Source organism: Carassius carassius, chromosome 7 (assembly GCF_963082965.1).
Source record: "Carassius carassius chromosome 7, fCarCar2.1, whole genome shotgun sequence".
In the NCBI taxonomy this organism is placed as follows: domain Eukaryota; kingdom Metazoa; phylum Chordata; class Actinopteri; order Cypriniformes; family Cyprinidae; genus Carassius; species Carassius carassius.
Genome location: NC_081761.1, coordinates 31,139,964 through 31,154,201, shown reverse-complemented (window position 1 = coordinate 31,154,201; position 14,238 = coordinate 31,139,964). Strand labels below are relative to the sequence as shown.

Below are 14,238 nucleotides of genomic sequence, written 5' to 3'. Positions count from 1 at the left end.
TGTAATTTCTGTAAAAAAAAAAAGTTACCCACTAAGTTTTATACATTATGTAACAGGAGGTCTTTCTGCCCCCCATGGGCTCTTCGGCCTTAAAAAGTTTGAAGACCCCTAGTGTAATGTAAATAAACATAATAATAAAAAAAGCCTGTAGGCTGCTGCTCAATTATATGAGTAAGTTTTAATTTTGCATCTCTTCTGTCTCTCTTGTCCTCTAGCAGTGTGTGTGTGTGTGTGTGTGTGTGTGTGTGTGTGTGGAAGGGGCTCTCAGTCATGGGTGTGGTGGCGTGGCTGAAGAGCCTGTTCGTCCTGCAGCTCTTGATTGGCTTTGTGTTCGTGGTGAGCGGCCTCATCATCAACTTCATCCAGCTGTGTACCTGTGTGCTGTGGCCCATCAACAAACAGCTGTACCGCAAGATCAACACCAGACTCTCCTACTCGCTATGGAGCCGTGAGTCGTTTGTTTGTTCTCACCTCACTGTTTCTGAATATGCTTTTATAGACTTCTATAGCAAGTACATTTTGTTTACCTTGTTAATGAGAATGTTTACTTTTAAGTGAATTTATTCCAAAGATAGGTAACTATTATTGCATTATATATAATATTTATTTATTTATTAATTAATTAATTAATTTATTTGCCTTCAAGAAGCCGTTATTGTTGTAATGCAAAATTTATGAGACATGGTTCTAAACGTCACATGCACAGACTAGTCTTGCATGTTAGATATGCATAATGCATACAGATTTAATGCTTTTTGGTGTCGGATCAAGTGAGCAACTATTATCTAACATAAAACTGACCTGAAAAGTTTTTAAACTTTCCTCTTTTTCTGTCATGCGGTTTCTATTACGCTGTATTTATTTTTGTTTAATAAGAAAATGTTATATAATTATTATTGCTAGAAAGTAAAACCACTCTGAGTGTTTTAAACTTTTTTTAATTGCCAAAAAAATTGCCAGCCCATATTAGAAAATGAGAGTATGATGTGTTGAGTATGACAATCAACTTTTTTCTGTGTTAAGCAATTTACAGCATCCAATTCAAATTTATTTGCCTTTACATTTACATTTATTCATTTAGCAGATGCTTTAAATAAACAGAAGCAATCGAGTCAACCATGCATAGCACTTGTCACGATATAGATCACCCTAACGCATGTGGTGGCATAATACCTGCCTGACACACTTTTCTACTGCTTTTTTAACAGAGCTGGTGATGCTGTTAGAATGGTGGTCCAGCACAGAGTGCACGCTGTACACCGATCAGGCCACGGTGGATAAGTTCGGCAAAGAGCACGTCATCATCATCCTCAACCATAACTATGAGATCGACTTCCTGTGTGGCTGGACAATGTGTGAGAGATATGGCGTACTGGGGGTGAGTCCTGACAAGCCGTGAAGCCGCCGTAGAGAAGCCGTGAAGGATGGTGTTTTGAGCTTTGAGGTGTGACAGTTTTGTCTCAAAAACATGAGTACATTAAAATCATCCAAACTAAAATGGAAGCTGATAAATGTGACTAGCTTCTTTGATGTAGCTTCTAGAGGTCGACCGATATATCGGGCCGATATTTGTTGTTTTTTTATATATCGGCATCGGCCGATATCCGTGTTTAGTAGCGCCGATTTAAAGTCAGGCACGTCGGCGGGCAGCCCCGTGTTATTGGTGCGGTGGAAAGTGCTGCTGCAGCAGCATGTGAAGCACCCCAAGCCAAAACTTTTGGAAGATTCAACAACAGTCCTGGGAGATAAAGGTAGTCAGAGAATTTCACTCTGTAAATGGGGTGGAGAAGTTGACAGCTCTAGCAAACACTGCAGCGTGACGTTACCAAAGTAAACTGTCTCTGACGTTACTCCGCCCCGCTCACAGACAGCACCGCGCTCGGAGAGACAGCTGTCCTGGAGCTGCCTAGAACGGTGAATCACATTTGTTTGGAAGCATGGTTTGATGCAGACAATAACCAGTTTTCCATCCAACTCATTTGTATTTAGGGATGTCAATATTCGATAATTTCCATGATCGATCGTCGTTTAAATTAATGATCAATTAATTACTTTAATGCTGCAAACTGCGTCTGCAGCGGTATTATTATTATGTGCAAAAGCCACTTGGAAAAAAAGCTTTCTCACCCGAATTAAAGGGGTTTTAGTCTGAATAAAATTCTAGTAGCAGGACTGTAAAATGAATAGATGTGATTATGATCATTTGATAAAATGAAAAGAGCGCGCCATACGTTGGAGATCATTTTACTTTGTTGACTGTTTCCCGTCAAGGAGACCGCTGAATGCGCCTCTTTAAATGGTTTCGTGGTGCTCGTTGTTGTATTTTAAAACGCATCTGAAATGTTTTCAAATGACACACTATAGTAGTGGTGCAACGGATCATCATTGATCCGTGATCCGTTCGGATCAATATCATCGGTTCGGCACACACGTGACCCGCGGATTGATTTATGAAAAAAAAAAAGTTGCGCATGTTCAGTCCGCACTCAGTGGTCATGGCGAGCAGAGGAACAGAGGAGCTTGAACGGCCGGTTCATTTTGGATTCCCTGTCAGATATAATGATGAGGAAAGAGGTTAGAGTGAAAATATTGTGCCAGATCTTTATGAACAGGAGAAGAAAACAGTTGTGGATGAACTATCCCGAGCATCCTCTGTTGCGCTCACGACAGAAGGGTGGACGTCCAGGGGGACGGAGAGCTCCGTGATGATAACTGCTCACTTCATCACAGCACACTGGAAGATGAGAAGTCGGGCTATTATGTTAAAAAGAAGATATTATGTGCACTTTAAGTTGATTTCATATATTTTAATTTAATAATTTAATGTTAATAAAAAAAGACAAAACGTATGTTTATTTGTCTTGGCCTTTTTTTTTTTTGCTGATCCGAAAAATGATCCGATCCATAGCCTACGAGCAGTATTGGGGAGTAACTAGTTACATGTAACGGCGTTACGTAATTTAATTACAAAATAAATGTAACAGTAATCAGTTACAGTTACTAAGAAAAAATGAGTAATTAAATTACAGTTACTTATGAAAATTGTAACGATTACAAAGAGGATTACATTTGAATATTTACACACATCCACATACAGCTTATTTCTTTCCCAAATTGCACTAAGACATTTGGCCCATAATCTCCTAGACGCGGAAAACACATTCGTAGAATCCAGTCATAAAAATGGAATTCAGCCTATAACGCGGACGCAATATGCCACATTTTGGACGAATAAATCAAAAGTAGGTCAGTACACTTGAATCAAAACCCGATATGGACTGATGTCTGTGAATATTAAGCCGCAAAAAGACTGAATATGAATCCTGTACGTTCTGCATGTCTGTGGAAATCAGGCGCTGACTGGACATTGGGAGAACCGGGACTATTCCCGGTGGCCTGGCAGACGATTTGGCCTTCTACTTTAATATTGTTATTGTATAATTGCAAGCCGAATATACTAAAGCGATTATTTCCGAATCCGCCATTCGATAATTAAATCTCTAATAAATCATGAATCGGTTAGTCGTGACTGGCAATGGTTGGGCTCGCGCCTCGCGCGCTCTCAGCGCCTCCGCCGAACGGTTTGGATCAGACTCCGAGTAATCAATGCGAGAGAGAGACCGGAGTGAACTGTGTAAGCGCAAAGCTGGAGCAGAGAAGCGACACTTCTGTTCAGGGTTTCAGGTGCAGGTAAGTTTCATCTGTAAATATGCTAATGTAGTTTTGTCTTTGTTTACTTAGTCAAGCAGCAGCAGCACATTTCTCGCAATCACTCAAAATACTGTATAAACGACGTCTTTATTATCTATTGTAATGTTACAGTAGTAAGTTAGCAGACAAATCATCATATTTTATCATAGGTTTAGGGGGAGCTAGTGGATACAAAAACACAACCCTGAGGAAAATTAATGTAGCCTATGGTATATGGCACTAACCGTGGTTTAACTATGGAATTTGTAGTAAAAACAAATACAAGTGGTAATTCATTTAACAAAAAAACAAAATTGCACTTACAAAACATGGTAAAAGTCAAATAAAAATCTTCAGTATTAAAGTCATGAGAGAGATGGATGGATAATGGAAGTGAAGGTGCAGTTCAGGAGAGAACTCTTAATTACGTTGCATGTCCCCAACCTAAGGATTCAAATCTTTTTCATGTCGGGTCCAAAAGAAAAAATAGGGTTGTCCATGTTTCAGAATGGGTTGTGGGTGTATGAGTGTGAGATTTCCCAGCCTATTTTTTTTCCCAGTCCACCCCTCATGGAAATTAATCTCTAGAACAGTCACTTCATGAGCATTTTTTACTTATTTTGAGAAACTATCATCATATCATATACAAAGAGACAGCAGTGTTTCAAAAAGACACCAATGTTTCAGGAGTTTAGTACACAAAATAGGACACATGCTTATTAGATAACCGTATTTGAGTTGATGTATATGCTTTTATTTTTTTATTAACTATTTTTCCCCAAACCATTGTTAGATGCAGTTAGATGCCTGTAGTTATGCAAAGATTTGGTTTCAAAAACAGTATCTATAAACTATTTCTTTTGATTTTAAATCTGCTTTGAACTTCAGATCAATCTCTAAGTAAAAGGCAGTACTAAAGTCTGATTGTGTGGTGGATGTGTTCAAATGTGATCATCTTAATTCAGGTGATGAAGGATGGTGAAAGTCTGACAGTATTGAGCACTACTTTAAGGTTAAACCTGCATGGTGTAAAATGGTTGAAGATGATTAACAGTTGCAAATTAACATTCATTAGAAATTTATAAAAGTAATCAAAATGTACTCAAAAGTAATTAGTTACATTACTTTATTAAAGTAATTAAAAAAGTTACACTACTATTACATTTTAAATAGGGTAACTTGTAATCTGTAACCTATTACATTTCCAAAGTAACCTTCCCAACACTGCCTACGAGGACGAGCGAGCGCAGGATTGACTAGATGTATTTGGAGATTATTGCTCACGTCTTGTTCTGCACATATCCAAATGTTTCCATATTCGCAATGTATCTGAATGTTAAACTATAATATTTTTTATTTATTTAATGTAAACTAGACGATAAAGATCCTCTTCACATGAGCAAAAACCTTGGCATAACAGCAGAGTGGACCGGTATACTACGGTCTATTTAAACTGACCAGTGTAACCTTTTAAATGTTTGGTTGACTGTACTTTATTTTAATAATGAACAGACTGCGATGTAAGTTTGAAATTAGAATGCACTTTAGATGTTCTGTGTCATTTATAGCAAACACAAATGTTGCTGGTTGCTAGTGTGTTTGCAGCATTACTGTTATTTATTTTTTATATATATATATTTTTTTTAAAATATTTTTCAGATTTTTATTTTTAAAATTGTATTTATTTAAATGTATATTTAAGTTTACATTTATGTTCCAACAAACTTGAAAAATTCTACTTGATAAATGCTCTAAAACTTTTATGTAAATATATATATATATATATATATATATATATATTACCTGTTTTATATATTTAATACTTGGTCAGTTTATTGATTTTGTTTGGTTAACTTTGGATACATTTTTTATTTTAATACCATGCAGTGCACAAAATTAAGATTCGAGAGATGGTTCAAGTCAGTGCTCAATAAATGATGATAAGTTTAGAAATGTTGTGCATCCACTTATTATTAGTGTGACATTTTTGCATGCAAATGAAGGGGAAAACTTCAAGATATCGGCCCTAACAATCGGCAGCACATATCGGCCATCGGCTGACCCTGACCTCTAAACATCGGCATCGGCTATAGAAAAACCCATATCGGTCGATCTCTAGTAGCTTCCTTAAGAGAAAATTGTGCACATGATGCAAAAAGCATTCTGCACATGACACTTTGATTTGGATATTAGAAAGTGGCTAAGATATTCTTCTGAAGAACAAAAATCATGTCTCACATGGATACTGGGTGAAATTATGCTATTCAGTTATATGGAGATGTTTCAAATCAGTACTTTTCAGTAAATAAAACTTAAAAAGTACTTGTATGCACATAAGTGAAAATAGTATTGGGTGCTGCAGTGCATCAGTGAAATTCCATTCATGAAAGAGCATAATTCTGTTATATACAATATCACATATCTCTTTTATAGCCACCTGTATTGGTCAGTTTATGCATTGTGCAGTGTTATTTATTTTAATTATTTATATATTAAAAAAATGTATCTATTAATTAAAATTTTGAATTAGCTTTATTTTTATTTCTTTTTTATTCAAATTTTAGTTGTAGTAAATTTATGAACTTTTGTAATTTTATTTTTTAAATAATATTTCTATTTAATAGTTTAAGTAATTCAACGTGTTTAATTTATTTGTTTTTCCAATAAATAACTTAATTTCAATTAAATAACAAATTTTTACACTTAGTTTTCAAGGTAACATTTCTACATTTTGTTTAGTTTTTTGTTTATTTTATTTAAATAAAATAAAATATTTTTCAGTAGTTATAGTTAACAATAACAAAAACTCACCACCCATATTTGTTTTGTATTTAATAATCTTAGTAACCATGAGGATCAGTCCCAAGAGATCTATTTGTCTTTCCTCTCTTGGATAAGTTCTGATGTTGGCTTTATTTGTTTTTGATGATTTGAATTATTCTATATCCTCTCTTCTCTCTGAATCCCTTTTTGCATTTTCTATCCTTCCTTCATTTTGATTTTTCTCATCCAGAGTTCTAAGGTTCTGGCTAAACACGAACTGCTGAAAGTTCCTCTGATCGGCTGGACGTGGTACTTCCTGGAAATTGTTTTCTGCAAGCGAAAGTGGGAGGAGGACAGAGAGACTGTCTTTAGTGGGCTGAACCGTCTCCGAGATTACCCAGAATGCATGTGGGTGAGTACACTGAGTGATTAGGATGATCTAATGACTTGATAATCAAGCAGAGCTTTAGGAATGACCTGAGCCTTTTTTGTTTAGCATGGTGATATGTACTGAGTATTTGATGAATTGTAGGGCTAACCACATCCTCAAATCCACCTTGTAAATCTCTAAACCCATGCAAATGTTCTGTAATGGTTCAGAACTATTCAGTTCCTAACAGGCAGATTTTGGTTAACCAGTAGTCTTTTTCCTTTATGTGCATTTGGGATAAATGTTTTCTATTGTAGTAAGATCACCTAAAACGCGCTCTGATTGGAAGTTTCCATTGGCAAAAAAGAGGCAGAGATTACGAAGTGATAGGATTACTGTGTTTAACACTGACCTGGAAAATACAATCCTCTGGTGTGTGTGTGTGTATCTGTTTGCCAGTTCCTTCTGTACTGTGAAGGAACGAGATTTACGGAAAATAAACATCAGATAAGCATGCAGGTGGCTGAGAGCAAGGGCCTTCCGAAACTGAAGTACCACCTGCTGCCCCGCACCAAAGGATTCACCACTACAATGCAATGCCTGAAGGGAACAGGTCAGAAAAACGTTTCCACACACTCCATCACCGTCACAAGAGCTGCTGTGTGTTATCCTGTAACGAGAGACAAACGTTGCTTCCTGAAAATAGAAAATACCAGTGGTCCAAACAGAATATGTCCAAACACTTAAACTTCCTTATTCATTATGCTTTTTTGGATTTCCACCAGCCTGGTGTCTAATAATAATGTCCAAGTGTCCACTTATCAGAGACCCTAGACAAAGAGCAGTTATCCGCAACATGATGCTGTTAGTGGTTATGGTGATAACTAATGTTCTTCCTAGAATTAGCATGTTCCCAGAATACTCTTGACACGTTGCCATAAGAAAATCCCCACACATTTACCACCTCAGTGGTCGAGAGACTCTCCGTCTGTCACCTGCGGTCTAAATATAGGCTGTGAGTTTAGACTATATTTTAGGTATAAACTACCATTCAGAAGATTTAAGATCATTAAACAAATGATTACCAAGACAGCATTTATTTTATCAAAATTATAATAAAACAGTAACATAGTGAAATATTACAATTTAAAATAGTTATTTTCAATATTAATATGTTGTCATTTAAATGCGGATTTATTTTTGATATGGCGATGCATCTTTACTCTTCAGTGTCACGTGATCCTTTGCTTCTTAAGAAACATTTCTTAATATTATCAGGTTTTAAAAACACTTATGTTGCTGTTTTTGTGATCGTTTATTTTCCAGCTTATTTAAACTTATTCTTTGTACCAATCTTATTCTTTACTATCACTTTTGATCAATTAGATGCTGAAAAACATTATAAAAATATAATTTGACTTCCCTCAAACTTTTAAATCTTGTGTAAATAAAACAAGCCATTGTTGGTCGATGAAACAATATGATGTAACACTATAATAACACTATGCATGTCACAACATGATGCTTATTACAATTGTGATGCATATCTAGTATTGTGATTGTGTTCTGCGGTGCAGTAGTTAGTTTTAAAAGACATCACTTACAGATTGCTTGTGTCAGGATGGTTCTTTCCTCTAAAGAGGTGACTGAAATGGACTCATGAACTTGATTTGACTGCAGATGGGCCATCATGAATGAATCATGCTATCCATCATCTGATTTCCATGCCAATTATGCTAAATTCAAACTCTGTTGAGCTTCTTCCCCTCTTATCCTGACATGAATGATATCTGGTGCTCTGAATCTGTATTTAGATTAGAAACATTATTTACTTTAGGAGTTCAACCAAAAACAAATTTTCATTATTTCACTTGATTTCTTCTTTGGAACACATTAGAAAATATTTTCAAGAATATATTGGTCACTTTTCTCCATTCAGTTATAGTGAATAGGGAGTTTCAAGCTTCAGAAAGGTTCAAAAGATCTGCAAAACTGGTCCATGCGACTCTCCATGACACTTTATTTACAGTATTTTGAATTTATATGATGGCTATGTGTGAGGATAGTTCACCAAAAAATGAAAGTTCTGTCAATATTAACTCACCCTCATGAAGTTAAACCCGTATGACTTTCTTCTTTGGAAAATAAATACAGATGTTCTGAAGAATCTCGGTAGCTTGAGTAGCAATTGACTTCCGTTGCATAAACAAAAGCGCGAGGCTGAATGACATCAGTATGAGTAAAAGAAAGACAGAAGTTTCGTTTTTGAGTGAACTATCCATCTACCAAGTTCTATACGCTGTATTTTTGCAACATTCAAACATTTAATTCCGTAACATCAAAATGTATTTGTTCTGTTTGAACAGTGAAAGCGGTGTATGATGTCACGCTGAACTTCAAAGACAAGCAGAACCCGACCCTGCTGGGCATCGTTAGCGGCAAAAAATACAAAGCAGACATGAGCATCAGGTGAGTCACGGAGCTGAAGTCTTCCTGATTCTGCTTTAATTCCAAAATCTGATGCGAGATTTGAATTTAAGGATATATTATGATAAATGAGTGTGAGTGTCCAAGTTCTCAGTCACAAGCTTTTGAGTGTTTTGTGTCTTATTGCTGACTTGAAATCTCCTTAAATATTTGGATTAAGGTTGTAACGAAGAGGATCTGTACCTCTTCTGCTGTGTGCTGCACGCGGTGACAGCGCCCTCTACTGGAGTGTGTCATGCTTCTCTGACCTCACTGTTGTGTCCGCAGGCGCTTTCCTGTGGAGGAGATTCCTGATGATGAGAAGGAGTGTGCTATCTGGTTACACAAGCTCTACCAAGAGAAGGTATGAAGCTCAGGCTTTATTTGAACTGAGTTTTTTTAGTTCAGTTGTTATTGTTTTATTTTACGACTGATTCATTGCAATGATGTGTGCTGCAATTCATCTCACGTCTCTGTCTTTCAAGGATGCGTTACAAGAACACTATGAGAAAGAAGGCTGTTACCCTGGTCCCACCATCAAACCCAAACGTCGACTTTGGACACTGCTGAACTTCCTGTTTTGGGCTACTCTCCTGCTTTCTCCACTTATTAACTTTGCCTGGGATGTCTTTGTCAGCGGTTCTCCCCTCCTCATCATTGGTTTTATGATCTTCCTCGTTGTCGGTCAGTCGTTGTTTTATTCATGTGCTCTTGTAGTGGATTTTGTAGCTTATTCATAAAGACTCAGTGAATTATAGATTACAAGGGTTATTTTTCCATATCAGTTAGTGTAGAGATCTGCGTGGTTGTGTACATTTTAAAATTTAAAATTACATTTTTTTTTTTTTTCGAAATGAGCTGAAACTAAAAAAAAATAATAATAATGAAAATAAAGTTTGGGTAATCGAACTCTGTCTGCTGTTCAGAGTGTAATATTCTCAGGTGATAAAGTGCAAACAAATTTTACATATTGCTTTAGCATCATTTTTGTTCATGGTAAAGTGCATCCACTTATCTATGTTGTATGCATAAAACAGAACATGCCATTAAAGAAGCGCTAAGTGATGTTTTTGGGCAATAGTTTTAGCACTCTGAAAACTGCTGGCTGAAACCATGATTTTTGTTGTTGTTACCAAGATTAACTTGCACCACTAGTTTGAAGTAATACTTCAATAAATAACAATAAACTATCTAAATTGTCCCTTTCTACTAAATTATAAATATTGTTTGCTTCTGTCTAGCAATAATTCAGATTCATCAGTGTGTTATTAGTTGTTTTGATGATTGTAGGATTATTATTATATATATCTACCTTCTCTCCCTACAATTCATTGATTGGATGATTTTGCCATGTTTGACTATGGCACAAACTAAAAGCTATTTACTATTTAAAGAAATACCTTTAACCAGTAAATAGCTTTACTATTTAATGTGTGGCGAAACATGAAAGTAAACTGCATTTGTTAAGTGCAAGAGTTGAATATACCCTATTCAAAAGAGCATACAATTAAAACTATAAATTTTCAGATTTGATAAATTCCTGCACAATTGTTTAGATGTCATGAGTTGTATATCATTATCCAGCCACTGATGTGACTTCCCTGTCACTGTTTCTCTCTCTGCAGCTTCTGTAGCAGTTCGCCGGCTCATCGGTGTAACCGAAGTGAAGAAGACAGGATCCAGCTACGGCAACATAGAGGCCAAGAAGGAGAACTAAACATTTTTAAAGTTTCAACACCGTGTGGCCACTGTATCGCTCACCCTGCAGTCCAGCCTCAGGCTCAAAGCTGCCCTGTGTGCAGTTACCCTTCTTTTTACAAAAAAAAAAAAACAAATGAAATATTAAAATATCAGCATTGGGAGGTATATAGGGATATAATTCTAGATTTAATTAATACGCTAGTATATAAACATTGTGATCATTTTTATGAACCAACTAAATGGGAAATAGAGGAGAAGAAACACTCATCAGTTGTGGATCAATGACGAAACGCTCGTCTTCTCCGGCAGTGAAAGATGAGATGAACCAGAGAGATCAACCGCTGATACCAATCACCCAATCAGTGACTAGTCCCTCCTGTTTAGCCCCACCCTTTGATAAGACCCGCCCTTTTCCCCCCATACAAGCCCACTTTTTTTTGTCAAAGTCCTCCATTAAGTGTTTTGTAACACTTCCTTCACTGCATCTGCAATTTCAGTAGTTGTTTCTTCACAGCGATCCTCTTTGGATCTTCACCCAAACCACACAGTCACTGCGATCAGGATTTCATGTCAAGGGTCAGCGGAGCGTGCAGCGTTTGAGGAAGACAAACAGCCCAGCCAATCAGCAATGATGGTCACGACACAGCCCCTGCCCAACAAATGAACTGTTGTAGATCATTGGTCTGTTGCAGCTGGAGTGGAGTGACTGGTGAAAACAGTTCAATGTGACCAACTTGATGGTAATAGATATGGACTGAGCAAGGAAAAGCATGTCTACTGTAACTCCTGTACTCCCATTTTTGCAACCTTTTCACAATGGTGTCTTAACCCACTGCATCACCATTGTGTTACTGGCTATGCTGAATAAGCGCTAAATGTTTTCTACCAATGTAGTTCACCTAGAGCATCTCTTTAGTTAGCGAGCAGTTTTGTCAAAAAATTTAAGGCAAAAAAAGATTCAGTTGCCCGATCTCTCTAGCCATGTGTAACTAAATACCAGGGGAAGAAGAGTGAGAGTAGCTGAATGACCCAAGAAGAAAACGATGAGTTTTATCAATAAAGAAAGAGTGTAAAACTTAAGTGTGAACTAATGACACTAATGGTTTGTAAATAAACTCTAGAAGTTTCTTCTTGACTCAAATCCATCTGAATTCGCAGCAACTTTGCACTTCATTTAAATCAGTCTCTCTTTCTGTCACCCATTGTTTTCAATGTGCAACTTGGTACTTTTTCATGGCAAAACAGGAAACTAATCGTGCAATCCTTAACGGAACAGATCAGTGCAGCTTTGTTTGCTGTGCGCTTGGAAAGTCCAGTGTGGTTGTGATTCTCTCATATTGTGCAGGTTTGCTGACCCCCAAATCATGTGTAGATCACAGATAGAGTTCGTGTGAAAGAGCTTCAGAAGCAGCGACGTGGATTTGGGAGATCTGCGTGACATGAGTCTAGCAGGTGTGAGGTTTGTAATTTAGGTCAAAGACCAAAGTTCATTCAACTAAAATATTACTGCACAATGTTTACTTTTTACCAAAACCTGGTTTGAAGGGAATATTTAGTTAATGTATTTTTATTTTAACAAGTTATTTCTAAGAGACTGAATTTGTTAATTTCACAAAAAGCAGTGATTCCAACAGCAATTTTTTTTTTTTCATGAGATGATACTGTGAAAGAAAAATAATCCATGTAATGTGTATGGGTGACCTGGGATCTGTGATTGTAGATAAGACCACTACAGACAGGGTAGGACTCCGAGCCAAGATCAGTTCTAGTTCTCTGATGCTGTTATGATCTTATTATAAATGTTGCTACTGTATACTGTAGTATAGAAATGACAAGATTGAGTTCTTAGAGCACAGACTAAGTGGTGGGCTTTGGAACAGATGCTAAATATTATTGAGAGTGTTTCTGACTTGCTTTCAAATCCCTCCTCAAAAAAAGCTGTATGTGAACGGAGGTCGAGTAGAACTAAAAATGTAGTGTGTTAAAACCACAACTTTTTTTGTATCTTATTTCAGATCAATTAAAGCATTCAATGTCTGACTGAAATCGGAGTTGTTTCATTTCATTCAATGAATAACCAGGTTGTCTGTAGGGATGGGCATTTTATATATGAATATAATGAAAGATGTATTAACTGATAACACCTTCTAATGAATAGAACTGAGAAAAAAAAAAGATCCACTTTTTGGGTTCTAAGTATATAAACTAATAACCAACAATCAAATGTTTTGTATTTACTTCTTACAAAACTTGATCTGTGGGCTTATTCTTAAATGCCTGAATTTTTCCAGAAAGACTAACTTTTTGATGACGTGTGTGTGTGTGTGTGTGTGTGTGTGTGTGTGTGTGTGTGTGTGTGTGTGTGTGTGTCCAAACACGTTACATTTTGTGTTTGTGTGTGTGTGTGTATCCAAACACGTTACATTTTGTGGCCCCCATGAGGAAACAAGCTTTTAAATCATACAGAATGAAGTTTTTGTGAAATCTAAAAATGCACACAGTTTCCTGTAAGGAGTAGGGTGATTTGTGCAGTATAAAAACCCTTATACCTATAGAATGTCCCCATAAAACATGGAAACCCATCGTGTGTGTAAATTTAACTGATATGATGTTAATATACCAACTTATTGAAGTACTGAAACTAGAAGCAGTTTTTAAATAATAAGACATAGAAGGTGCACAGTGTCATTCACACAAACACTAAACACCATCATGGTGAGACTCATTAAACTGAAATAAGCAATAAACATTAATTTGACAACATTATAACATACAACCCTAATAAAGATAACAGATAAGAAAAAAAAACATCAAATTCAAACAAAATTTGAAATGCAATGCAGAGAATTCTGGGAACGTCGGTTTACGGTTATTCCCTGTAAATTTTACAGGAAATTACTGTTAACCATTTAACAGGTTTGTACTGTAGCGTTTTTACCTTTAAAATGACATGTCAATGTCCTTTTTACAGTGTATTTGTGAGACCTTTTGACATTTTCCATCAAAGAAATGCTGTTGAGTACTTTCATTTCTGTTAAAATCTCAGATTCGAGTATTTGTGTTGCGAAATGTCAGCTCTGCCTGTTAAAAACAGAGTCAGCTGTGACCTCTTCTCGGGAATCATGCAACCAATGTGACATCGGTTGCATGAGGTCATCTGTTTTTTTTTCTTTTTTCCCCATTGTTCTGTTATTTTGTTTTTGCAGAATAGCAAAAAAAAAAATCCACCAAATAATAGTATCAAGAAC

The 14,238-nt window shown here is 36.4% G+C and overlaps 1 protein-coding gene across 1 annotated transcript; it reads left to right on the top strand.

Moving 5' to 3' along the window:
• Nucleotides 1–213: 213 nt before the first annotated feature.
• On the top strand, nt 214–13,036 carry LOC132143928 (1-acyl-sn-glycerol-3-phosphate acyltransferase gamma-like). The gene is made up of 8 exons (XM_059554575.1): nt 214–448; nt 1,209–1,378; nt 6,704–6,865; nt 7,283–7,436; nt 9,190–9,292; nt 9,578–9,653; nt 9,775–9,973; nt 10,915–13,036. The coding sequence occupies exons 1-8, from the start codon at nt 271–273 to the stop codon at nt 11,004–11,006; spliced, it is 1,134 nt and encodes a 377-aa protein (XP_059410558.1). The 5' UTR covers nt 214–270; the 3' UTR covers nt 11,007–13,036.
• Nucleotides 13,037–14,238: the final 1,202 nt, after the last annotated feature.

Bases quoted from the DNA above. Each gene is read 5' to 3' on its own strand.
- LOC132143928 (XM_059554575.1), top strand. From the start codon at position 271: ATGGGTGTGGTGGCGTGGCTGAAGAGCCTGTTCGTCCTGCAGCTCTTG. The intron at 9,293-9,577 runs GTGAGTCACGGA...TTGTGTCCGCAG, and splicing joins AAAGCAGACATGAGCATCAG to GCGCTTTCCTGTGGAGGAGA. The intron at 9,974-10,914 runs GTCAGTCGTTGT...CTCTCTCTGCAG, and splicing joins TATGATCTTCCTCGTTGTCG to CTTCTGTAGCAGTTCGCCGG.